The 25,230-nt window shown below is 35.4% G+C and overlaps 3 protein-coding genes across 18 annotated transcripts in view; 1 reads left to right on the top strand and 2 right to left on the bottom strand.

The window, feature by feature from the left end:
- Positions 1-16,819, top strand: part of sick (sickie) — a 295,306-nt gene extending 278,487 nt beyond the window's left edge. For all 13 annotated transcript variants that reach the window (XM_076531057.1, XM_076531062.1, XM_076531053.1 and 10 more), the window contains 7 exons: positions 8,300-8,383; positions 11,527-12,168; positions 12,429-12,964; positions 13,034-13,564; positions 13,898-14,100; positions 14,180-14,547; positions 15,102-16,819. In XM_076531057.1, coding sequence (XP_076387172.1) covers positions 8,300-8,383; positions 11,527-12,168; positions 12,429-12,964; positions 13,034-13,564; positions 13,898-14,100; positions 14,180-14,547; positions 15,102-15,260 — 2,523 coding nt within the window. In that variant the 3' untranslated portion in view covers positions 15,261-16,819. The remainder of the gene's footprint in view (positions 1-8,299; positions 8,384-11,526; positions 12,169-12,428; positions 12,965-13,033; positions 13,565-13,897; positions 14,101-14,179; positions 14,548-15,101) is intronic.
- LOC143263899 (glycosaminoglycan xylosylkinase) lies at positions 16,482-21,285 on the bottom strand. 3 transcript variants are annotated; one of them, XR_013037985.1, is made up of 7 exons: positions 21,121-21,285; positions 19,752-20,120; positions 19,378-19,678; positions 18,790-19,058; positions 18,499-18,725; positions 17,732-18,408; positions 16,482-17,609 (listed from the first exon to the last, which is right to left on the bottom strand). XR_013037985.1 is itself a non-coding variant. In XM_012281437.2 (7 exons), the coding sequence occupies exons 3-7, from the start codon at positions 20,118-20,120 to the stop codon at positions 18,180-18,182; spliced, it is 1,395 nt and encodes a 464-aa protein (XP_012136827.1). In that variant the 5' UTR covers positions 20,371-20,477; positions 21,121-21,285; the 3' UTR covers positions 16,482-18,179. The 3 variants fall into 3 exon arrangements, 2 of the variants coding, with proteins under 2 accessions (XP_012136827.1, XP_003701650.1); XM_012281437.2 differs by adding an exon at positions 20,371-20,477 and having other exon boundaries at positions 16,482-18,408; XM_003701602.3 differs by having other exon boundaries at positions 16,482-18,408.
- A 131-nt stretch (positions 21,286-21,416) lies between these two features.
- On the bottom strand, positions 21,417-24,835 carry LOC100875404 (pre-mRNA-splicing factor 38B). 2 transcript variants are annotated; one of them, XM_012281438.2, is made up of 6 exons: positions 24,157-24,835; positions 23,670-23,953; positions 23,098-23,261; positions 22,508-22,906; positions 21,747-21,983; positions 21,417-21,686 (listed from the first exon to the last, which is right to left on the bottom strand). In XM_012281438.2, the coding sequence occupies exons 1-6, from the start codon at positions 24,185-24,187 to the stop codon at positions 21,620-21,622; spliced, it is 1,182 nt and encodes a 393-aa protein (XP_012136828.1). In that variant the 5' UTR covers positions 24,188-24,835; the 3' UTR covers positions 21,417-21,619. The 2 variants fall into 2 exon arrangements, with proteins under 2 accessions (XP_012136828.1, XP_003701656.1); XM_003701608.3 differs by having other exon boundaries at positions 23,098-23,249.
- Between the last annotated feature and the right edge of the window lie 395 nt (positions 24,836-25,230).

Here is a 25,230-nt window from a genome sequence, read left to right as displayed (position 1 = left end):
TCCCCATATCACAAAATCCCTAAATCCCCAAATCCCTAGATCCCAAAATCCCCATATCACAAAATCCCTAAATCCCCAAATCCCTAAATTCTCAAACCCCTAAATCTCCAAATCCCTAGATTCCCAAAATCTCTAAATCCCTAAATCTCCAAATCCCTAAATCCACAAAATCTCTAGATTCCTAAATCGTAAAATTCCTAGATCCCCAAATCCCTAAATCCCCAAATCCCTAGATACCCAAATCCCTAGATCCCCCAGTCCCTAACTCCCCAAATCCCTAAATCCACAAAATCTCTAAATCCCTCGATCCAAAAATCCCTAGATCCCTAGATTCCTTAATCCCTAGAATGATCCAAAAATTCCTAGATCCCATAATCCCTAGATTCAAAAATCCTTGGATCCCTGTAAAACCCGAAATACTTCAAGTTTCCAAGTTTGAAAAAACTTCCAAATGAACAATTTTCAAATTCCTAAATTTCAAATATATTCCTATTTAATTTTCTGAATTCCACAATTGACCTCTCGACCTACGATTTCTGCAACTGCGTCAGAGCTAACTAATTACTATTGCAATATTAAAATAAATATAAAAAGCTGAAATGTCAGGTATATTTTGCACCGAGGAATTCTTAGTTGTGCAAATTATAATTGGTACTAAATTCCAAACTTAGTCGTGCAGTAAATTTTTGTTTCTTGTATCAGAATGTGCGTCACGTGTGTGACACAATATTATAAGCTAAAGAGTTCGGTTAGGTTACATATCATTTAACTCGGAACACTCGTGAGGATAATAAAAATAGATCATCAAGATCCAGACACGGAATTTTTGTTTGGAAAGAAACGATAACGATATCGTGCGTCTGGTTTCTCCATATAGCTATAGTTTTTTCATGTTGTTTTTCCATAACAGAACTATGGTGGTAGAGAATCCTACGCAATGAGTTCTGATTAGAAACTGGTGTTGATTTATTCGGTACAATTAAGAGCAAAGCACGCGACACTCGCTCTGTCGATCGAAATCGAAATAAAACCGCAGAAGAGAGTGGCGAAAGATGATCTACGAGTAGACCCGTTCACAGGGTGTATTATATCTGGGAAGACGAGACGGTGGGAAGCTGAATAAAATGATCAACGTTGCCAGACCGATAAATTACTATTTTTTAATGTAATCAGTCTACTTGTGAATGTAAATAGCAACAAATGTAAAACTTTAATTCAAATTTTATGCAAGGAAATAGATTAGATATCGACAAATATCTATCTTGTGGAACATAACCTCTTTGAATCCTTTATTTTAGTATTATACTTTTTAGGTTAATTTGAATTGTATTACATTTGTGGACAAATTGTACAAAATGTAGAATTTGCATTTTAATGGAAGGAAATTATACAAGTCTTTGTAATTGTTTATTTAATATACTGTAATTTTAGTTATTCACGCGCGAAATGTGTACATGACTTGTTTGCAAAATTTAATAATTGAGGTTAGTGATAAATATATGCTTGATTTGGTTATTCTAAATTTAATTAATCGCATTTATAAATTATTCCATTGTAGATTATTCATTCCATCTTCGCAATTCTAAAATCGTTCGTTTTCGGTCATATATTTTCAGCCTGGTAACAAACCAGCTACCTTGTTAGAAGTTGCTTCACCATACACAATAGGATACAATGAAGTATATTAAATATTACTATCTTGTTAGCTGTTGCTTCACTACACACAATAGAACTAGAAACGCATTTATTGTAGCACATGGAAACTGTCCAATTTAAGAAACATTCAGAAATGTGAGTTGAAACATGGGTGATCGCAAATTATTCTCAATTTGTTATTGAATATTGTGTCTGTTATACGTTAATATTTCTAGAAAATTTATTTTTGTATTTCAATATATTCCATGTGTAAAAATGAGGAATTTTTTGATTTAAAGATTTGAAGGTTGACAAATTTTTAATTTCTGTATTTGTAAATTTTGAACATTTCCCACTTCTCAAATTTTCAATTTTTAAAATTTCAGAATTTAATATTTCTCTATTTCTAAATTTCCACATTATCAAGCTTCTAAATTTCTAAATTGTAAGAATATTAAAATTTCCAGATTTCCCTAATATGAAAATCTCCAAATTCCTCAAGTTTGAAAGTTTGAAAGAAAGATTTCTGAATTGTAAAAATTTCAAACTTCCTAAGCCTAAAAATTCTACGACTCCTAAAATGTGAAATCAAACACAAGAAAAGTACTTACCAAGAGTTCCATCAAGATAAATACTAAAATAGATATACCAAATTTAAATAAAATTGATCTAACAACAGTAATAGTGTTATATCACCAAAAAAGCCATAACAAGCTTACCAAATCCACGTCACCCACATGTATCCCATGGATGCATTCAACCGCGTAGGTGTCGTTGCTTTTGAACGCAAGCTCGTAAATCGCTGCCGGTGGAATCGACGATCGATCGTGGGTTGTTTTTATTAAACGTAGGTGTTTTAGAGATCGCGAAGGAAGCACATTAAAGTGCTTAACGATGTCATCGTAGTACACTTGTCACTTTAACCGGTCGAACCAGAAACTTATCCACTTCGATGTTAATTCTTCACGCCGCTCAGACACTTTTGACATTATCGTTTTATTTCTATTTATAAAATTTGTCATGCATCTGTATCTATGTCGTGCATCGGATCTGAATAATTATAGAGGTGCATTTAAAGAGAGATTAACAAGGTTACACTTATCTGTATTTATCAGGTGATATTTACTGTGAGATAAGATGGACGAAATGGATGGATGGACGAGATTTTGTTGTTGCGTTTGGTTTCTGTGTTGAAAGAAGAGAGTCATCTAATATTGCTTTAATGTAATTGTTTTATTTAATGATGACGTATTGTTGTACTTTTATATATGTTTTATTATTGTGCTTATATGTATGAAATATTGGAGGCTTTATAAAATAAAAAGATTAAATATTCATACTTCCACATGATGATAAAATGAAAACATTGAACATTGAGCCTTCCACGTCATGCTACAATAAAACAATTAAACATTGAGCCTTCCAGATCATGATAAAATAGAAAAATTGAACATTGAGCCTTTCACATCATGCTAAAATAGAAAAACTAAACATTGAACCTTGCACTTCTTGCTAGAGTAGAAAAACTAAACATTGAACCCTGCACATCATGATAAAATAGAAAAATTGAACATTGTGCCTTTCACATCATGTTAAAATAAAAAAACTAAACATTGAACCTTGCACTTCATGCTAAAATACAAAAATTAAACATTGATTCTTCCACATCATGATAAAATAGAAAAATTGAACATTGAGCCTTCCACATCATGATAAAATAGAAAAACTAAACATTGAACCTTGCACATGATGATAAAATAGAAAAATTAAACATTGATTCTTCCACATTATGATAAAATAGAAAAATTGAACATTGAGCCTTCCACATCATGCTAGAATAGAAAAATTGAACATTGAGCCTTCCACATCATGCTAGAATAGAAAAACTAAATATTGAACCTAATTGAAAGTACATATCTTCCACATGAAGCCGGATGGCCCTAGCTTGAACTACACCAACCCTAAATTTCGCATACTTCACTTATAAATCATATTTGCAACAATAGTTATATTTCTTAAAAATTGTTCAGTAATCGTAATATCATCTATGATCCCAATGAATCCTATGACTACACAAATATATAAAAACCAAACTACACAAAAATGATCTATAAATCGTTTCTCCACAAAGTTTGCCCCAGGAGTTATTAAGCCCCAGAAAATATGTCCCGAATCGAAATAAACCACGAACCTTGATAGCTCAGTTGAAGAGGATGTTTGAAGAAGTGTTTTAGCGTTGCATTGAAAGTCAGTGAACCTCGAGAGCACCGACTCGAACAATGCGATTTCAGGTTGACATTCCGACAAAAGGGGGGAAGCTAGCATGTTCCACAACCTGCAATCATCGTTACAAGCGCCAAGGTTCATTCCACGTCCTTATGGATGCGAAGAGAAAAGCTACGACAATGACGAAGTCCTGAGATAGTACTGAAGAAAATTATCGTTTGCCGCTTTACAAGCGGAATAATTTCTCTGGTATTACGCGTGGAAACGTTGCTCACCCACGTATCCTTTAACCTTTCTTCCCTATTCGTTCGTCGGCAAACTTCTATTCAGTATAATCGCTCCACCTGAATCTCAATTATTTTGATGAAGTCATTTTCTTTGTTTCGTTATTCTTTTACGGGTTGAATTTTAGTTGGTCTGAGTAGACTTGAGTCTTTGGTCTAAGTAGCTTTTGAAGCTTTGGCTAACTTGGGGTACTTAGGCTGGCTAAGTTTTGGGTTTTGGCTAAGATAGGTTTGGGGTTTTGGTTTGGATACATTTTGGGTTTTAATTTGGCTAGTTGCTGACTTTTGTTCTAGCTAGATTCTGGGTTTTGGCTTGAATAGTATTTGTTGTGATTAGGTTAGATTTTGGGGTTCGGTCAACTTAGTTTTTGGTCTTTTGATGTAGCTGGTTCTTGACCTACCTAGTTTTGGGGCTTTGGTTGGGTAATATTTGGTAGTTGGTCAGCTAGGTTTTAGGGTTTTGGTTTGGGTAGTATTTGGTGGTTGGTCGATTAGGTTTTGGGGTTTTGGTTTGGCTAACATTTGGTTTTTGGTCAGCTAGGTTCTGTGTTTTGGTTTGGTAACGATTTGACTTTTGATCAGCTAGGTTTTGGATTTTGCATTCTAGTCTAGCTAGTTTTTGGTTTTCTAACTGGTTCTTGACTATGGCCCTACCTAATTTTGGGACTTTAGTTTGGCTAGCATTTCGTGCTTGGTCAGTTAGGTTTTGGGGTTTTGGTTGGGCTAGCATTCGGTTTTTAGCCACCTAAATTCTATATTTTGATTTGGCTACCATTTGATTCTTGGTCAGCTGGGTTTTAGGTTTTGGATTCTAGTCTAGCTAATATTTGATTTTTAGTCTAACTAATTCTTGACTAAACTTGATAACTCTACATAGTGTTGAGGTTTTGGTTTGGCTACGATTTGGTTCTTGGTCTGGCTAGTATTTGGTTTTTGACTTGGCCAGATTCTGATGTTTAATCTGATTTGTTTATAGTTTTTAGTTTGGCTGGTTCCTAAATTTTGATCTGACTAATTGTTGGTCTGATTAGTTCTTGGTTTTTGGTGTAGCTAGTTCAGTTTTTGTCTGGCTAATATTTGCTTCTTGATCTGACTAGTCTTCAGTTTTTGATCTGTACATTCATTTTTCGCTTAAGTACCTCAAAATGTTTGAACTAAAGCATTTTTTAAGCAAGTATTTTGATATTCTAATTCAAAATATTTATTTTTATTTCTATTTTTCTAATTATCGTCACGATTCAACTTTGTTAGTGCTATTTTATAATCTTACACAAACAATTTAAAATATTCGTTTCTATTTAATCATCTTCCTGATTCTATTAATCATTCAACTTTTTAACTGCTCTTTTATGATCTTTTTACACAAACAATTTAAAATATTCATTTTTACTTGAAGATCATTCTAACTCTCTCCATCATTCAACTTTTTTAAGTGTTCTTTTATGATCTCTCAATACAAACAACTTAAAATATTAATTTTTACATGAAGACCTCTCTGATTGTCTTCACCATTCAGTTTAACTGCTCTTTTATGATCTCTCAATACAAACAACCTAAAATATTAATTTTCATTCGAAAATTCTTCCGATAATCATCGTTCGACTTTCTAAGTGCCGTTTTACGATGTGAAGAAAGATAATAGTTCTCCGTTAAAAATTCAACCCATGAAGCCCGAATGACAGAAGAATATACGGTGATATTTACGTGCTGAGACACACGGAATTTTCTCCTTCTACGAGCGGTCTCCTTCCCTTATTATTATTCTCATGGTTCTTACGAAAAGTGAAAAGAAAAATTCAACGACGAACGTGTGGATCGCATTGTAGGTCAACTCGCCTACGTATCCTCCAGATGAAATTGGTCTCTCATTCGACGATGTTATTTTGCCAGATACATGATAGATCTGAATAGACAACTGTGAGAAATAGGATATAAAGTTTGCTTGCAACATTTTCATATATTATGGTGGTACTATAGGGAAGATTACTGATTTTCTTTTTAAATATTTTTAACTTCTGTTACGTGTTATTGTCACATTTTTTGTACATGCATAATTATGTATGTTATTATTAAACAAAATTATGACATTAAGCAGAGTATTAAGTAGTTTAACTCATAACTTTATCCACTAGTGTGGATATGTGCTATGTGTCACATCCACACACATGTGAACATTCACATATGAAAACATGCTAACACACAAAATATTACAATATTGTAATAAATACAGTATTTTCTACTCTGAAAGAAATGCTTTCATATGACATATATATATTAAAAATAACATACATGAAAAATGTATACATGTATGTGTGCATACATGAAACATACGAAAAATGATATATTTAAAAATCAAGTCACTGAAAAGAAATTTGAAAAAAATTAACAAATGTCCTCATCAAGTATAGTATCTCATCCTTCAATTTTTCCTTTGATTTTAAATTTGTATTGTCAAGAAGAACTACGTATCATAACACCTAGTATAATTTAACAGAATACACTTAAGAAGACCAGCAACTTATTCTGTCTAAGGTACTTGTGATCGAGATGCAACAAGTGATAGTTAAATCTCCGTTCATTTTTATTTTAGTTAAATTGTAACTGGTGTTGTAACTGGTTGATGACCACTCGACAGGAAGTGGAAAGATCTGAATTATCGTTTCGCTACAGAACACAGCTACGAAAATTAGATGGCCAGGATCGATACGTGCGCGATAGCAGCCTGACATCACCACTCGACCTTATCTGCCATCCGTGTTCTGTTCTCGAGAGCTTTTTGATAAAAAAAGGATGTAGTGGTATCATCGAATATTTCTGGGTATAGTTTCCTACTTGATATCAACCATCCGAAGAGGGCATTGATAATTAGACGGAATTAGAGAGAATTTATGAGCGTATCTGTGAACTGGTAACGATAATTCCTTTGACGTAATTCATTACGTACTTGATTGTCGAGAGTGAATCATTTATTGCTTGGGTAAATGAAGAAGGTGGTATGAAATATAATGAAGGTTTAAATATTTGGGAACCTCAAGGTTGAAAATGTCGCAAATCTTGAAAGGTGAAGTTTTCGTTCTTTTCTTGGATCAAAAATTCCAAATTTCCCAATTTCCACTTTCTCAAATTTGTAAATTTTCAAATTTCCACCTTCTTAAATTTCCAACTTCTCAAATTTCTAAATTCTCAAATTTCCACCTTCTCAAATTTCTAAATTCTCAAATTTCCAACTTCTCAAATTTCCACCTTCTCAAGTTTCCAACTTCTCAAATTTCCACCTTCTCAAATTTCCAAATTCTGAAAATTCCAACTTCTCAAATTTCCACCTTCTCAAATTTCTAAATTCTCAAATTTCCACCTTCTCAAGTTTCCAACTTCTCAAATTTCCACCTTCTCAAATTTCCAAATTCTGAAAATTCCAACTTCTCAAATTTCCACCTTCTCAAATTTCTAAATTCTCAAATTTCCACCTTCTCAAGTTTCCAACTTCTCAAATTTCCACCTTCTCAAATTTCCAAATTCTGAAAATTCCAACTTCTCAAATTTCCAAATTCTCAAAATTCCAACTTCTCAAATTTCCACCTTCCCAAATTTCCAACTTCTCAAATTTCCAACTTCTCAAATTTCCAAATTCTCAAGTTTCCAACTTCTCAAATTTCCATCTTCTCAAATTTCCAACTTCTCAAATTTCCAAACTCTCAAAATTCCAAACTCTCGAATTTGCAAACTCTCAAAATTCCAAACTCTCAAATTTGCAAACTCTCAAAATTCCAAACTCTCAAAATTCCTAATTCTCAAATTTCCAAACTCTCAAAATTCCAAAATTCCAAAATTCCAAGATTCAAAACTCATACCAAAAATTTTCACCACAATACCATATTAACCAACTAATTTTTGAACCGCAAAAAAGCTCCGTTCTCACGAAGAAAAAAAAAAGTGAATCGATGTCACATGTATCACACACGTATCGATGTAATGGACCTTTCTCTCTATTGAAACGTTACGGAGAAATTAAAAAGAAAAACCTATTATTAATGGTTCATTAAATTTCAAATGTACTTGCACATGTATGACAAGTTAACAAGTTAATATATCGTGCAATTCATTCGAAACATCTTCATCGTTTCTAACTTTCTTCGTTCTCTTTTATGTTATAGGCGCACGTGGTGTCGGCTTTCGAGCAGTCGCTGTCTAACATGACACAACGTTTGCAACAACTCACTGCAACTGCCGAAAAGAAAGTAAGTTCGAAAATGAGTAAATTGATGCATTTATAAATTCAGAATTTTTATAGTTCTACACTGCTCAACTTCTAAATGAAAAAATTTGAAATCTTCATCCTTGAGATCTCTTCGCAACTCCAAACAATATGCATGTTGCCTATAAGTCTTTCAACGTGCACATATGCTCATCACGTCTACCTCACCGCCACCAAGTTATTTCCTCCACAACCTCGAAAAACAATATCTCATCATATCTCGAAGCTCTTCCCTCACCCGCAGCCATCTTCACTCCAAAATTCCAAGTGTCAAAGTTTTCAAATTTTCCCAAGAAACTCCAACCCCATCCTCGCTGCAAGATGTCAGGTGCCACGCGAACCTGAAGCTCCGCACAATCGAACATGAACTCGGTTACTCTCCGGATCATCCATAACCTCTCAGAGCCCACACTCGAGAACTTGTAACCCCAGCCACGTGATGCAAGGGACTAAAAATTCGGACAAGCCCGGGGATTTGTCTTCAACTCGTCGAGGTCGACGACCAAGTGATCAAAGGAAACTCCTTTCCGACAAACAAATTCAATCAGTGAACGGTAAAATACCTGCCTCGCGATCTCATCGGGTATCTGATTCCGACAGCTACTCGATCGAATCGAAGTCGACTTCGTCGAAGGGTTCTGCTCTGTCCGGCAAATCCCTGAAGAGGTCGACCAACGAGGACAGCAAGGATGTTAAACGTCAGAGAAACGTGGATACGAGTGGATCGGGGAAGGATCGAAAGGCTCAGAGAACAGCCACGATGGAGAGGCTCAGCAACTTTCATGCGAAATTGGGACGGGGATTAAAGAGTATCTCCGACAGGGCGAGACCTCGTCAGAAAATTCGCCCGGAAAATGGCGCTCGACGATTTAAGGTGAACGGGCGGGAAGAGAAGTCTGATGAATTAAAGAAAGATTCGATGACTATGAAACAATTGTTCAGCACGACGGAGTCCTGGAGCAGCGACTCTGTGGTCAGCGAATCGGATAATTGCGCCTGTTGTCATAAAAAGGAGCCTTGTCCTCTTCATAGAAACTACTTCTTCGATGGGAGATGATTTTGAGAAAATTTTTGGAGCTTGAAATTTCACATTTTGTGGAGATGGAGTAGGTAGAGTTTCGTGTTAACTTATTTGATTAAGGTAATTAATTATTAGGTTAATTAAAGATTTCTTTACGTGAGGATTAAATTGTAATCGTTAGTCAAATGTGATTTCAGTTGAATATTGCATTTGAACTTTTAATTGAGACTTAATTATAGTCCTTAATTATAACTTGCTCAAAATGCAAATTTATATTTATTGTCGTTTTGCAAATTTTCAAAAATACTGAAGCAACGATGAGTTCCTTGATGGGAGGGAAATAAATTGAATTCTATTTTGAGGAGGAAAATTGAGTTCAACTATGTAGTAGGTTGATATACCAACATTACTGAACTCGAATATGATTCATCGTTTCTAAAGTTATTGCTATTTTTGTTCGTGCTTATATTCGTAAACAGGAGAAATGAGAGACTTACTCAGCACATAACCTAAGTGCTGGATTAGTTATGGTGAAATGATAAATCGGCCTTCAGTATCTTACTTTCCTTCATTTTCACTTACGAGATTGCACTGTAGCCATTTGTATCTTGAACGAAAGTGCATTGCGAATGGAGTACAAATTTGCATACTTTCAAGCAAATTTGAAGGGCAGGGTGATTATCATAACTTTGCCATTATTATAGTGAAGACATTTCTGTAATTAAAAATAACATTCGAGGGCAACGATGGATTTTCAAATTTCTGAATTAGCAACTTACTAGATCAAAAGGTATTTAAATTGAAGAATTGAAGAATTGAAGAATTGAAGATTGGAAGAATTGAAGAGTGGAAGAATTGACGAATTGACAAATTGACGAATGGAAGAATGGAAGAATTGAGGAATTGAGGAATTGAGGAATTGAGAAATTGAGAAATTGAGAAATTGAGAAATTGAGAAATTGAGAAATTTGAAAAATTGAGAAATTGAGAAATTGAGAAATTGAGAAATTTGAAAAATTGAGAAATTGAGAAATTGAGAAATTGAGAAATTGAGAAATTGAGAAATTGAGAAATTGAGAAATTTGAAAAATTGAGAAATTGAGAAATTGAGAAATTTGAAAAATTGAAAAATTGAGAAATTGAGAAATTGAGAAATAGAGAAATTGAGAAACTGAGAAATTGAGAAATTGAGAAATTGACAAATTGAGAAATTGAGAAATTAAGAAATTAACAAATTGACAAATTGAGAAATTGAGAAATTGACAAATTGAAAAAATGAAAATTTCTAAGTTTGGAAATTGGAAAAATTGAATACTGAAAGTATTTGAAACTACAATAATTTGATACTTCTACATTAAAAAATTGAAAATGTATACAACACATAGTACGAACCACTTATATAATACACGAGGTGTTATATTGCTCAAAAACAAGACCCCATACAAAATCAATTTATTCCACTCATTTTTGCGCAGCAAAACTGCTGTTTGCTCGCTATCATTACAATTTCGTCTTCGCTCGCGAACCGTGTACAGGAAAAGAAAAGTTTCTCCAAGCTAGTTTTTACTGTCCTACAAGATAAATCACCGAGTATATAGTCGTTAATGATGCAAGCAATTATTCACAGCTTCCTTAACTCGCATAAGGGCGCCCATTAATCTCGAATAATCCAATAAAAACTTGAACCTCTTACTTCCTTAAAAGGAAGAATTACAAAACCTTTAAATGATTTCAAAGACTCTAAGCTCCACTTTTGCAAAGCGTATTAATCTCAAAACTAAGGAAACTTGGTCTACATTTATTTACAGTTAAACGAAAGAAAGAAATATTTCCTATGAAGTATCTTATATCACTATAATTAATAACCATCTCTAACCAGCTGATAAAACTGATAGTTATACTTCATACAAATCTCTGTACCATTTGCAGAATTACAAACTTCAATAACTAACATTCCATCCCCAAATCTGCCTTATCCAAATCTACCTTGCACCTACATTCTCCCCAATCCAAATCTTCCTAAGAATAAATTTAGTACATTACGACAAAAGTCCTTTGTGTGAAACTTGTGTTACTCCGAAATTGAGTGTCCATCTAATTTCCAGGATTCCGAGCTGCAGGAGCTTCGAGAGACGATCGAAAGGCTTCGAAAACAGAGCGCCGAAGCCGGCCTGAACAACGGACCGTCCGCGAACAACGGTCGCCGTCACACTCTCGGCGATTCTGATTCCGGGACCACCGGGTGCACCGGGAACAGCAATCACCAGGGTGCTTCGATGGCGAGGCAGTTGTCCGCGGATAGTGTCACGTCGCTGAATTCGTTGAGCAGCGCATGTTCGGCGAGCAGCCACCAAAAGAAGAAGGGCTGGCTTCGTAGCTCTTTTTCGAAGGCTTTCTCGAGGTCGCGAAAGAACAGACACGGCTCCGTTTCCGATGCTGAGGACTGCAAAGAAACCACCAGCGGAGATCTCAGTGCACCCAACAGTCCCAGGTTACCCACCGCTGCCAAACACGACTCCGCCAAGGGACAGGGTGCTAGAAGCAACGGGCAAAAGTCTCCGGAAGTCGAGAATCCTCTGACTGGAAGCAAGAGCAGCTCTGCGTTGTACAAGAAAGAGGACGAGGATGTTGTGGAGCTGAAGAAACAACTGAGGGAGAAGGATCTTGTGTTGACCGACATTAGGCTCGAAGCTCTTTCTTCGGCTCATCAGTTGGAGTCCTTGAAGGACACCGTCATCAAAATGAGGGTGTGTTTTGTTACATCTTTCAATGATATTAATAGTAATCTAAATGTAAATGTTAATCAGTATTATTAGCTTTTGAGGACCTCCTAAAAATATATGGTTGCTTTGTAGTATATATAAGCTAACGTTGAACCATTTTCATATTTCCAACCCTTAAAGAAAGTACACTCCATGTACATCTAAAACAAAGATTCAAATGTATCAGCGTTCATCTTCCTCTTAACAAGCATTCCACATCTAACAATGAATATATCTATTTACAGAACGAGATGCTCAATCTGAAGCAGAACAACGAACGTCTGCAAAGACTAGTAACATCAAAGTCTCTAACATCCTCGCAGTCGTCGTTGCCCAGTGATCCAGACAGACGTTTCAGCATGACAGAAGTGGCTTCCACCGTCGCTGCACTCGCAAACGGCGACAGCAGTGGAACCACAGATCAGTTGGAAGACTTGAACGTACCAGAACATACAGTGGTGCCATCAAACACCTCCACAGTCGGGGAGCCAACGTTGGAACAGGACACAGACGGGAAAAGGATCAATGTGGCCATCTATCTGGGCAGCGAGAAGAATTTCAATTACAACCTTGTGACTGGGAGTACTTCGGATGGCAGCATGGGTGAACCTCCTCACTGTGTGATCGCGAACGTGTGCATCAGCAATAAAACAACGTGGGACTCGCTGGATTCAACCGTGAGACGTTGTTTCAAGGAATACGTTTCCAGAGTAGATCCTGTGACGAATTTGGGTCTGGGCGTTGAATGCGTCTCCGCTTATCACCTTGGCGAAGCTTCTAGGTGATTACCTCGCAATTTTTTTGTTGTTATGGATCTTTCTCAGAATTCACGGTTACACCGATGTTTCAGATGTACGACAGACTCTCAGCATCCAGAATTGCTTCCCTGCGGCTACCTGATTGGCCACGTGAAGACTATTTATTTGGTGCTTTCCGGTTACTCGTGGCTCGCCGTGGACACTCTAATACCGCGATCCATTGTGCAGCGATTGATATCTCTGCTGACCGAGCATCGTCGGGTTATTCTATGCGGACCGAGTGGCACCGGCAAGAGCTATTTAGCCGGAAAATTGGCTCATGCCTTGGTAGATGCAGATAACGATACGAAGGATGCGACCGCGGTGGCTACATTCAACGTCGATCACAAATCCAGCAAAGAACTCAGACAGTATCTCGCGCACATCGCTGAAAGATGCGACTCCAACGCAGCCGATGAACTACCCAGAGTGATCATTCTTGAAAATCTCCAACACGCTGCGTCATTAGGAGAGTTGTTCAGCGGCCTTCTCGGCACCAGACACTCGTCCTGTCCAGCCATCATCGGAACCATGAGTCAGGCTACCTGTAGCACCACGAATCTTCAGTTACATCACAACTTTAGGCACGTTTTGCTTCGTTTTAGAACTTCAATTCTCTGCTGCTTATCTATATTTTATTACTGGTACAAGAGCTAGGCTGGTTCAGCTTCATGTATGAGTTAGACGAAACTTTTAGAATGTAAATTAGACCCCTGACTCTATCATAAATTGCTGATAATGACAACAGTACAATGCTACAATGTAATCAAGTACAAAAGATATAATGTCCAATTACAAAACACGTTGTTATATAACATTAAACTATGCAATGTTAACATAAGCTTGAGAGTTAAAGCTTTCAAAGTTACTATGTTTATATCCTTCTGATATAACAGTCTAACTTTGTACCGTTTTAGGTGGGTGCTGTGCGCCAATCACATGGAGCCAGTAAAAGGTTTCTTGGGCCGTTACCTCAGACGAAAACTATTGGAGCATGAGTTACGCGAATGCGGCGGTACCAGGAACGCAGAAATGGCAGCGGTGGTTGAATGGTTACCACGGGTTTGGCTACATCTCAACAAGTTCCTAGAAACGCATAGCAGCTCCGACGTGACTATAGGTAAATCGCTGAAAGTTTCCTTTATCTCGTTTCTGTACGTTGCCGGCGAAACATCGATCACTGAATGCTCGATTTTCAGGTCCACGGCTATTTCTGTCCTGTCCGATGGAAGTAACGGGTTCTCAAGTATGGTTCACGGACCTGTGGAACTACTCCGTAATACCATATCTGGTCGAAGCGGTTAGGGAAGGATTAACACTTTACGGCAGACGTGTGAGTGGAAATGGAAACGGCGACTCTTCCTGGGAAGATCCAGCTCAATTTATCACTTCGAGCTATCCGTGGATTTCTACGCACGCGGTGCACGGCGGCAGTGATGCTCTGCTTCGTTTACGGCCTGAAGACGTTGGTTATGATGTCGTTACTTCGGGACACACTTCCGGGGTCGGCGCATCCAGCGTAAAAAGTCTCGGCAGCACGCACAGCGACACTGAAGGAGATCCGCTGGTTAATATCTCTTTTTACTGCTATTAATTTCTATCAGAATGATACTTCTTACTGATGTTGCAGTTAATTCTTGTTTCAATTTATTTTTACTGCAATTGACGCTTTGAGATATACCGCATTGAACTTTAATTCTACCTGAGTCTGAAGCTGGCACATACTTTAATATTTTATTATCTTCTGAATTTAGTTCTCATTGCAAATGATACACACCAGACTCGTTTATTAATATTGTGGTTGTATGTACATACTAAAAAGATTGATGTAGGTAGCATTTTAATATGAGTAGATCAAATCCTCAGCTAATAATGTGAAGTTGTATGCAAAGTGCTAATTATACTAACAACTGAAAGATGTTTAGTTTAAATTTAAATTCTGTATTGAATTTAATACTGATTAATATATTAAAGTAATCTGTATATATTGGCGGACCACAAAGTGTTAATGGAACTGCAAGACTTCCTGTTTACCGTCCACTATCAAAGTATAATATTCATAAAGCACATTTGCATGAATCTCACAATATGATAATTAATTCGCATTTCCCGTTGTTGCAGCTGAACATGTTGATGAGGTTACAGGAAGCAGCCAATTATTCGAGTCCTCACAGCAACGACAGTGACTCGATTACCTCCCTTGACTCGTCGCACACTCGACACTCTGAAGATTTGAGTTCATCAACGTCTTCGTCGAGGGGCGTAGAATCAGCGCTTTAATTTGATAGTTCTTACTGCCAGCGACGAGAGCAAGGCAGTACTTTTAAAGACGATCATGTGCATCGGGCCAGTTTGTAACAAGCAGTTTCTCAAAAACGATTTATACTATTCGAGACGTAAAATGCGCAAAAAAGAGTGACACAAAAAAAAACGAAAAAAAAGCCAAAAGAAATAAAAAGAATCAAAAATAAATTTTGGATATCTTTAGGATACAGATCTTTCCTTTTTTTAACTTTTTACAATGAAGTTACATATATCAAACGAACGGCGAATTATGGAACTATAAAAGCGAAAACCAAGAGGAGTTTTCGACAGTACGTGATATTATTGATGCTCTTTATAAAATACGTCCTTCTATTTGCTCTTACGTAAGGTGCGGAGCGATGTGCATTACAAATGAAAAAAAAAAGAAAAGAATGATAAATGTCAAGAATTTTTCGAATGCCTACAACTGGCCTATATTTATTCTAGATTTTTTATGTGCGTAAAGCACCTCGGTGTGATATGTAATTAAAACTTAAGTAAGAGACGCATGTCTTGGAACGTTTGGACGTAAACGTGTACAGCAACTAGTGTACGCGATGCAATAATTCACGCTGCCGTTACGGAAGTACGAATCTATTTTAAACAGATACATTTCTACGATCAAATCAAGTACGATTAAGATGTAACTTGACGCGAATCTTCTACTCGAGAAATTTGGATGGAATATACAGTATTATCGTGTAAGTCGTGTAATACAACAAAAAAAAGAGGTCTTCGAACTGAGCCATGATTTTAGGGATCGAGAAACCGTCATTCCTCTCGTCCATTATCTTCAGGTAATAGAGCTAATCTTAATCGATAGACAGATCTCATGGACGGAACACGCTCAAACGAAGTGTATTTGTCTCGCCTTTAGGAATGCAGCGCAGTTCGAAGCGAATACTGGATGGTGTGCGTGCAAAAATAGTCTATTTATACATACTTTGCTACGAGAACTATATTTAATTAAAAAAAAATGTTAATATAATAATAATATATACACGTACACACGGCGTACATACACACATACACACACGTACACAACTTAACAATGACGGCGCTAAATGTATGTTACGGATTAAATTTATAATTAAGATACGTGAGTAATTCTGGTCATGTAACATTGTAAATACGAGCGAGACATTACGATAGCACTAGATGCAAATCGGTTTGAGGTCTCAGTTGCTAGCCAGCGAGTTCTTTTTTTTTTTTATAACGATGTAAAGTGTAAAAAAAAACGATAGAAGGCAAAGGAATTGATCCCTTATGTGCAACATGTCGGAGAGACAGAAAACAGGCTATGCAGACTATACATATTGTACATGTTCAACAGGTTTTCAAACCGATCCTCGAACTTCGATCGGTGGTACGTGGTGAATACGAGATGTGCATGTAACGTAATAATAATTATACAGTCGCATTTACAGGTTTTTTACGTTTGTAACGTATTTATACGCTGTACGACGCTGCACTCGAACTTTATTCAAATAACAATAATTATTGTGTCATCAAATAAATCACACTAAAACTTTAAATTGTTTAGAATATTTATTTAGTCATTCTCATCAAATTTCCTTGAAAAAGGAAGAACTGTATTTCTTGTCATATCAAGAATAAAAACAAAAGAGCCACTATTTAAAACAAGTATTGCATTAAAATTTGAAATGAATGAAATATGTGAAAATGATATAAAATTCATAGTTTTTGCTTCTGTCTTGAGTGTCGCCGTCTAGCGGTAGAGTGCGAGAACTAATCAAGGCCCAGTTTCAAAAGTGTGTAGTTCAGCCTGTTCGCCGGAGAGATGGCGCCACTTGTGCATTTTTTTTTTAATTCAATTAATATCGATTTTATTGATTAATATATTAATATATTAATATATGTTTATTATATATTTATTTTATGCCAATATTATTGCAATATATTGAGTCATTATAACAGTTCGCTCACTATACTGTATCTTGTCGATGATATAGAGAATTACATTTTTCTTAAAATGCTTCGCCATCTAATGGTGAAAGTTGGAACTAACAAACTATATTTGACATACCGTACATTCTAAAATATTGACATTTTCCACTTCTTAGACAATGCAACACTTAAAATAGCAATATTAAGTAACTCTAAAACGTCTTCTGTGTGCTAAGTCGAAAGCCATAAATATGTTATACAATTATTCCAAAAATTTAGAAATTGCCACTTATGTTCTCCTGTCACCAAATTTCAAAATCGAGAATTTCCAAAACCGCCGTGCCACCTCCTCGTGTTTATTCAATACCACTTTCCAAAATCAGTACCTTAGATTTGACAAGTAGTTCTTGAAAATTTCTGGAAGTTATTGAAATGTCAAGAAGTGATACTCTTGCTACCTCCTAGCTGTTTATGCTTCCCTGATACCAAGTTTCAAATTCAAGAATTTTTTTAAATCTTTCGTTCTGCACTTCACTCACTCGTATTCTCCTGGTACCGAATTTCAGATTCAGAAATTTCTCAAAGCATTCATGCCACCTGCTACTACTTATGCTCTCCTTGGTTCATTTATAACAAACGTTAAGTTACGTTCTGATGTAATTCGTAGAATCACCTTTCTGAAGCGTAATGTGCGCAGTGCAACTGCGCATAAGTATGCGATGCAGTATGAAATCCTAAATTATCTATAATTTCAGGGTCAGGTATTTAAAGAAAACAAGGTCATTACATAGACCGTATAAAGCTATTTTATTTGTTTCTACTATGTACATTATTTTCGTGCTAATAACAATCCAATAAGATTTTTAGAAATCTTAAATTAAACCAACACTTTGAATTGGTACTTAAAGATACAGTTCATAGCTCACAGCAGGAACATTTTCCTAACATTCAAATTTGATAAATGCACTAGAGCTTGTGAAAGATGAACTACCGGTGATCCAGAATAACGTTCGAAGCATATTTCTTACTTTTTAAACAATATTCTACAACCGCATAAATAGTAAGCAATCTCCTATCCATGGCACTTAAGTGGGCATCTGTGACAAGCGGTTGAACATCCGCCATCATAGACTCATGTTCAACGAGTCTTCCAAGAGCTATGCTCAAAGTTCCACCACTGAACAGTTTCAAACGATCCCAAGTAGTTTTATGAATCCTAAGGTAAAAATATTAATCAAAATAAGAAAAATATTAATCTTAAATAAGCCATGAAATAACATCACAAAAATATTTAATAAATACACACATGCAACACTGATACAATGGAGCTAAAATATCAAAATGATCAACGTCAGGATTTCCCAGGCTCTTCCCATTATCAATTAATAAAACAGCGGGGTTATGAAAATTATTCTGCGCCAGTTCATAATGATGGCGATCCCCATTATCCATTAAAAAATCGAAAATAGCTGTGTCGATTAAATCTAAAAGCCTACTCGATGACTGTGGTGAATATGCTTTGGAATCTTTCACCTAAAAACAACATGCATGTATTGATACTATTTTTAACTCACAAAGAAGTACAATAGATTTATACTTTTTCACAGTAATTGTCGTCCGTCTCCCACATGGCAAATTTGTTTCTTTTGTATGTTCTCTGCCATGGATGACGGTGCTTCACAAGTTTTAAGTACCGCGGTAGCCAAGAAATTAAAGCACCCTCCAAAACGTCTCCCGATCCGCAAACTGGATCTGCGGGCGAACAGTAATGGCAGATTCCGTAGAGACAAGTATCGTTACCGTCTTGGTACATGGTAGCGTAAAGCTCGGGGGTCGCTCGTGGTCGAATCTCGTTCCTTAAATCGACTGCAAATATAATTTGAATTATCTTTCTGGGTAACAATCTTTTTTAAATATCTTTCCAAGTAACATTGTGGGTCAGACTACACAAGATACTTCAAAACTAGAAACTTTAGATTCTTCATGAAAAAATAAGTAAACTGATTTTGAAATCTACAACTTAAATTAACTTAAAAATTTAAAAATGTAACATTCCAGAAAGTTTGATAGTTGGAGAAGTTGTAAACTGATGAAGGAATTGTGTTTACTTCTTTCATGGAGAATCCTTATATCCTGCATGGTATCCTGATAGAATTTAACTGAAATGTAAATGAAACGTACATACGTTTTCTGATAACGGTAAGAGGTACTCTTCTTAAGGCCAGTAAGGAAGATAAGTGGAATGCTACAACTTCAGCATTGTGCCTGTCTTTACCGTGGTAAACAGGCCCTCGAATAATAGCGTCCCTAGAATACCACTGAGGCTTGAACATCGCTTTCGTCCCGTGTTCCAATGTTAACATTAATTTCAGTTGCGTACCAAGTGGCGCGTTATCCGCTCGTATCACTCTTGATTTGCGTAAAGTGTCCAGTATTGTTCCCAGTTCAGGTGCAACCGGTGGAATTAATTGATGAGCATCAGGCCACTAAAAATACAATATTAATATAAATACAATATTACTTATTTTATATTGTCTAAATATTCAGTATACTACTAACGTTATTATTAGGAATATTCCATATATTTTCACGAACATTAGGCGTTATTCTCAGTTCAGTTAACAATCGGTCCAATACTATCATGTAACTGGTATTCTGCTTGAAGTATCTTGATGGTAATATTTGAATCTCATCCATAATCTTCTTCGCCATATTTTTTGCGACCGATTTTTGCAGAACTTGTAAATTTTGTTCTGCCTGAGATATTAATTCTTCCTGTTCAGGCTTCAATTGTGAGGCTGGCATACCTTTTGAGGAGGCTTTGTGCGACGAGCTCTCTACGATCATTCGTATGAAATATACATTGACACTGAGGACAAGAATCAAAAGTCCGCCCAAAGCAACGAGAGCACAGCGTCGGCCAATCATCTGAAAAATTTAAGATTCTCATATGAAGAAGATGAACTGGTGTGTCTCGCACTTATATAATAATTCTAAAATAGAACCAGTTATTTTCATATTTATAAATTTTCAAATTTCAATATTTCCTTTTTCAAGATTCCAAAAATTTCCAGATTTCAAATCTTCAAATTTCTGAAGTTCTAAACTTGAAAATTTATGAATACAAAAATTAAAAAATTTAGCATCCAAAAATCTAATGAGTAGTGGGAAGTGGTACCTTCTTCTCCTATATGCATAATACACATATATTTATTCATATGAACCATTCGTTAGCTAACGTGGCCTCCATGTTTTGAATTATGTTTAAATTTTAGCGCCAAAGCACTTAATACAAATAAAACAGTAAGAACCGTTAACGTCATTGTATAGCTAATTATTTTAATAAATTAGTGGCTCTTATATAATTAAAATACTTGATTTAATATAAAAGTATATGTATACGGCTATTAAACATAAATAATTACATAATATGTATATAATAATATGATATAATATGGCTTGTTGCCAATCGCGTTGCCAACAGCAACATAAGTGAGAAAAAACGCAAGTTAGAACATATGTTAGCATAAGATTGTAGATGGCGCGCAATTATTTCACTTCAGATATTAGAATACTAACGAAACTATAAGTAGCTGACTGTGGTCTTAAAGATTCAGCGTCATGCCACTTTTTTGTTCTGTTTAAACTCCTTGTTTAATATAATTTGAAAAAATACAGTCAAGTATTCAACACATACATACACTGGAAGGTTTTATAAAAATTAGATTAATTTACATTATTAATAATAAAAAATCATTGTCGAGTCAGTCACAATAATTTTGACCAAATTAGTCGCTCCATGAAATAAGTATTAACATTGTACACGTGTAATACGGAGAAATAACATAGCAATACTGTTGTATAGATATGTACGTCAAATCGGACTTAATATTGATAAATTCCTTTGTAAAAAGAAAACGTCTATCACCTTTGAAAATTGGCCACGCGGTTGCTGTCACCTGATAATAAATATTTTTCTCATGTTTCGGTAAAACTTCTGCTCAGTTGCGTTCAACTGCGGTAGAGAGGCAACAATCCGTCGCCATTTTTAACTTCGATCCAAAGTACTCACGCGCCATGGTACAATGCATTCGTACTACGAATTAACTAAATTTTCGACAGAATTTAATTGAGATTGTTTAATTTAAAAAAACTACTTTTCGCAATATAGTTTATACATACAAGGAATTTTGTTTTATGGAATAAAGCAAGGAGACACAATAATTATAATCATGAATTTATTTTATAAAAACATGTAAACTACATGGTGAATATAATCGAATTAAATTTAGGCTATTACTCCAAATGGAGTAGGAATTTCTTTAAAACGCGGTGGTGTTCGAATGGCTCGGTTCTAAATCATTTTTATCTCTATAGTTACACTCGTACAAACATTTATGTCGATATATACATATCAGTACATGTTTTTATTCTCTTCGTTGTCTCTCCCTTTCCCGAGCAAGTTCTGTGGCATAATCGTAAGGCGACCCTCTCCTATAATTGATAAAAATTCAGAATTCTTTTTATTAATAAAATATCTAAAGAACAAATTACCTATCTCGATGACGATCTTTGTCACGGTAACGGTCTCTACTCCTATCTCTATGCGATCTGTCTCTACTACGACTTCTATAATCTCTTTGCCTTCGACTTCGATCGCGACTACTTGATCGTCTAAAATGACGATCCCTTTCTCGATCTCTTTCCCGTGCTCGTTCTCGTTCTCTATCTCTGATACGGTCTCGTTCACGTTCCCGATCTCTGTACTTATCCTTACGTTCCTCATCAGATCTAGAAAAAAACATTATTCGAAGGGAAGTAACGCCGAATGATGAGTTTCATTTTTAAAATATCAATTAATGTAAAATACATATGTACGATGCAATTATTTGTAATGCAAAATACAACAAAATGATTCATTTCAAACACCTCGATATTACACAACAATTTGTATAATCCTTGATATCGAATGTGTAAAAAAGATCAGTGTACAGTTATTATGAATATCGAGATGACTTCAGTAATGCGAAAAAATTCGATAAAATTCAAAGTAGATAATAGTAAAAAGTAGATAATGTACCCAGAAACAAATTAATTAAATTAAGTTTACAAAAGCGAGCGAATAACTGTACAAGACTCAAATGAAAACATACACATGTACTAAAGAAAACTGAACGATGATACATTGAGATCAAGGGTATTTTCCTGGAGATGGTACGTCTTTAATCTTCACCCCACTTCCCTGACAAGTTCATAGAATATTATTAACTTATATAAATTAGTAACGTGATTGTATTCATACCACGTGGACGCACCTGGCTCGCCACTGGCTTGTTCTTTCGGCCTCACCCCATTGAGCTTCGCTATCAGGGATATGTCGTGGTTGATTGCGAGATGTAAGATTGCCATTATCTTTTCTGTTGCCACTGTTACTATATTTTCCATGACTATTCAATGTTATAGGTGGTTTCGCGTTCCGAGCATTCATGGATTGTTGGGGAAACCGTTCTGCTAATCGATGCTCAAGTTCTTTTTGTATAGGCACTGGTATTCTTGGGAATAGTGTTGAGAACCATTCTAATTTAGTAAGAAATTGTTTGAGAATATCACCCATTTTCATTACTTGTCCTCCTCCAGCTTTAACATCTAACTCTTCTTCGTCTTCTAGATAATCGCTATACCAACTAAATAAGTCAGCTGGTGGTTGTGTATATCTATCAACATTAACAATAATTTTAAGTATAATATATTAGATTAGACAATTATTAACTCATTCACAACAGATAAAGTTCTGGTACATCTTAACTATAAAACCATCCATAATCTATGTATCTATGCTTATGTGACTGATACTGTTCCAAATGAGTTAATAATAACTGTAATATTACACTGTTATTATTCTTACCTAATATACATAAACCCTAATGCTCGAATATATGGTGAGTCAGGATGATTGATAAGACCATTTAACTGTTTCCGTGTTAACCTCAAGGTGAAGAGTTTGTACAGCAGACAATAAGCCGTCGAGACAATTCCTCCAGCGCCAACGCCTCTAACCTGCATGAACCGCTAAATTTACACCCCCCTATGTCAATTAATCTCATTCATATTATATTATAATATATTGACCGAGAACATGCTACTCTGCAATAAGTAAGTGTGCTGTTAAGTGAGACTGTCTGCTCAGTGTCTGAATTCAGACTGGTTCGTGGCCAATATTTTGATACTGATCCCTGATTGTACATTATTAGTGGAAGTCTAAAATACTTAAAACTTCCACTTTGTACAATTTATTTTTAAATGTTTTCACCTTTCTTATTTTTATTGGTAGTTCTCATTTCACTGAGTGTCCAGGTCCTTTAAAGTGCTATAAATTTGGAGTTCTTTCTTGCGTATGGTAACAATTCTGTGGTCTCCTTAGTTTTAAGTCAATAAATAAAAATTAAGAATTAATAGTGTATTAGAAAACATACTCACGCCTCCACACATGCCAGTCTGGCCCGCTGTTTTCCTGCTTCCCTTCTCCCATGGTTCCAAATGAGACACTTTGTAATAAATTTCATCAATAACCTCGTGGTATGTCTTTAATTCGTACAAATTAACTTTAAAATAGTGAGACGACTGTATATTTGTTAAAATTAATGGATTTAAGTTCATAGTCCTTTCATTTCCCCAAAGAGGTAATATATTCGACTTTTTACCCTCCTTTTGGGTTGGTCGACGTTCTTCATCGCAGCCACTGGAGTTGTTCCATGGTGAGCCTAAACAAAAATTGGTAGTTTCATTTATTTGTAACCACTATGCAATACTGATATACATATAAACCCTAATGTCCAATAGGGTAATAGAGGTTAAGTATATCACAATGGTCATAACTGAATATTGTAATATTTCGTTCTTTCATTAAATACTTTGAGAATAAGAAGTAAAATACACGTGATAGAAATAATGTACATTTACGTACCATCAGCTCCTTCCGCTTCTTGCATTTGCATGTTTATATCGCAAACTCGCAAGAATCACGATGAAGTTCAGCGCATCAAACACACCATACAAATGTTATATTTCACCGAACATTTACAACATCAACTGATACAACATAAAATAAATATAATTGTGCCTTTAAAACAATCGAATTATAAATTCTAGAATCTCTCGTAACGCTTTTTTATGCAAGTACATGGAAAACTGACGTCAACGGAAAGCGAAAAAAGACACAATATGGTAATACGCATGCCTACAAAATGTACACATCCGGTTTTATTCACATGTGTAGCATGTATTGTTTGTATCAATGTGTGAATATCGAAATTATCACAGATTCTTTATCTTACAAATCATGTAACATAATAAAATTACTGAGGTAGTAGCTTAATTTGGAGTAATCTTTTAAAATTAAACATAGGCAAAGAAAAGAAATCTTATACCAATCACGATAAATGTTTGAGTAACTTCACACGAAATTCTGTAAGACTGAACTTTACAACTAATAAATCCACTGTTCTCAGAATTATACTCATTCACAGTAATTACTTGTCATTATAATTTATAATTTAATTTCAAATTTGCATTTGTTCTCTCTATTTTACAGCTAAACACGAATGTAATACAAACGACATCTTGACACTTTCAGAAATAATACGAATAACAAAAGCTTAACACTCTTCCCTAGAAACGCACACCTGTTATTACTAGATTGCGCGAATATTTCTCAATTTAAAAATAACATATTTGAAATAGGTCAGCAATGATAAAAGATACTATTTATAACTTTATATTGTTTATGAATTAAGGATTATATAATAAACAGCTAATTTTATGATAAACGTATTGAATTCTGTATACTGTGTCATCGTTAAGTTTAGGCAAAATACTTGAGTGAGTCTCTGGAAACAGAGCACCCTAAACTTAAATTTTCCAAAAGATTCAAATCTTTTATTTGAAGTTTTCAAACGCTGTATAAAAAGCTCTTTTATCATTTAATTGTTGTCTATAATAATATAACGAAAGTCAATTGCATTTGTTGAAAATAATATCG

This window comes from Megachile rotundata, chromosome 4, assembly GCF_050947335.1.
Source record: "Megachile rotundata isolate GNS110a chromosome 4, iyMegRotu1, whole genome shotgun sequence".
In the NCBI taxonomy this organism is placed as follows: domain Eukaryota; kingdom Metazoa; phylum Arthropoda; class Insecta; order Hymenoptera; family Megachilidae; genus Megachile; species Megachile rotundata.
This window is presented reverse-complemented; position numbering and strand designations above follow the sequence as displayed.

What these genes read in the sequence shown, in the direction of transcription:
- LOC143263899 (XM_012281437.2), bottom strand. Translation starts at nt 20,120, where the DNA reads ATGATTGGCCGACGCTGTGCTCTCGTTGCTTTGGGCGGACTTTTGATT. An exon ending in TCTTACCGTTATCAGAAAAC is followed by an intron (nt 19,059 to 19,377) that starts GTATGTACGTTT and finishes TTATATTTGCAG; the next exon opens with TCGATTTAAGGAACGAGATT. An exon ending in ACGACAATTACTGTGAAAAA is followed by an intron (nt 18,726 to 18,789) that starts GTATAAATCTAT and finishes TGTTGTTTTTAG; the next exon opens with GTGAAAGATTCCAAAGCATA.
- LOC100875404 (XM_012281438.2), bottom strand. Translation starts at nt 24,187, where the DNA reads ATGCAAATGCAAGAAGCGGAAGGAGCTGATG. An exon ending in ACAAGCCAGTGGCGAGCCAG is followed by an intron (nt 21,984 to 22,507) that starts GTGCGTCCACGT and finishes GTTTTTTTCTAG; the next exon opens with ATCTGATGAGGAACGTAAGG. An exon ending in AAAGATCGTCATCGAGATAG is followed by an intron (nt 21,687 to 21,746) that starts GTAATTTGTTCT and finishes TATCAATTATAG; the next exon opens with GAGAGGGTCGCCTTACGATT.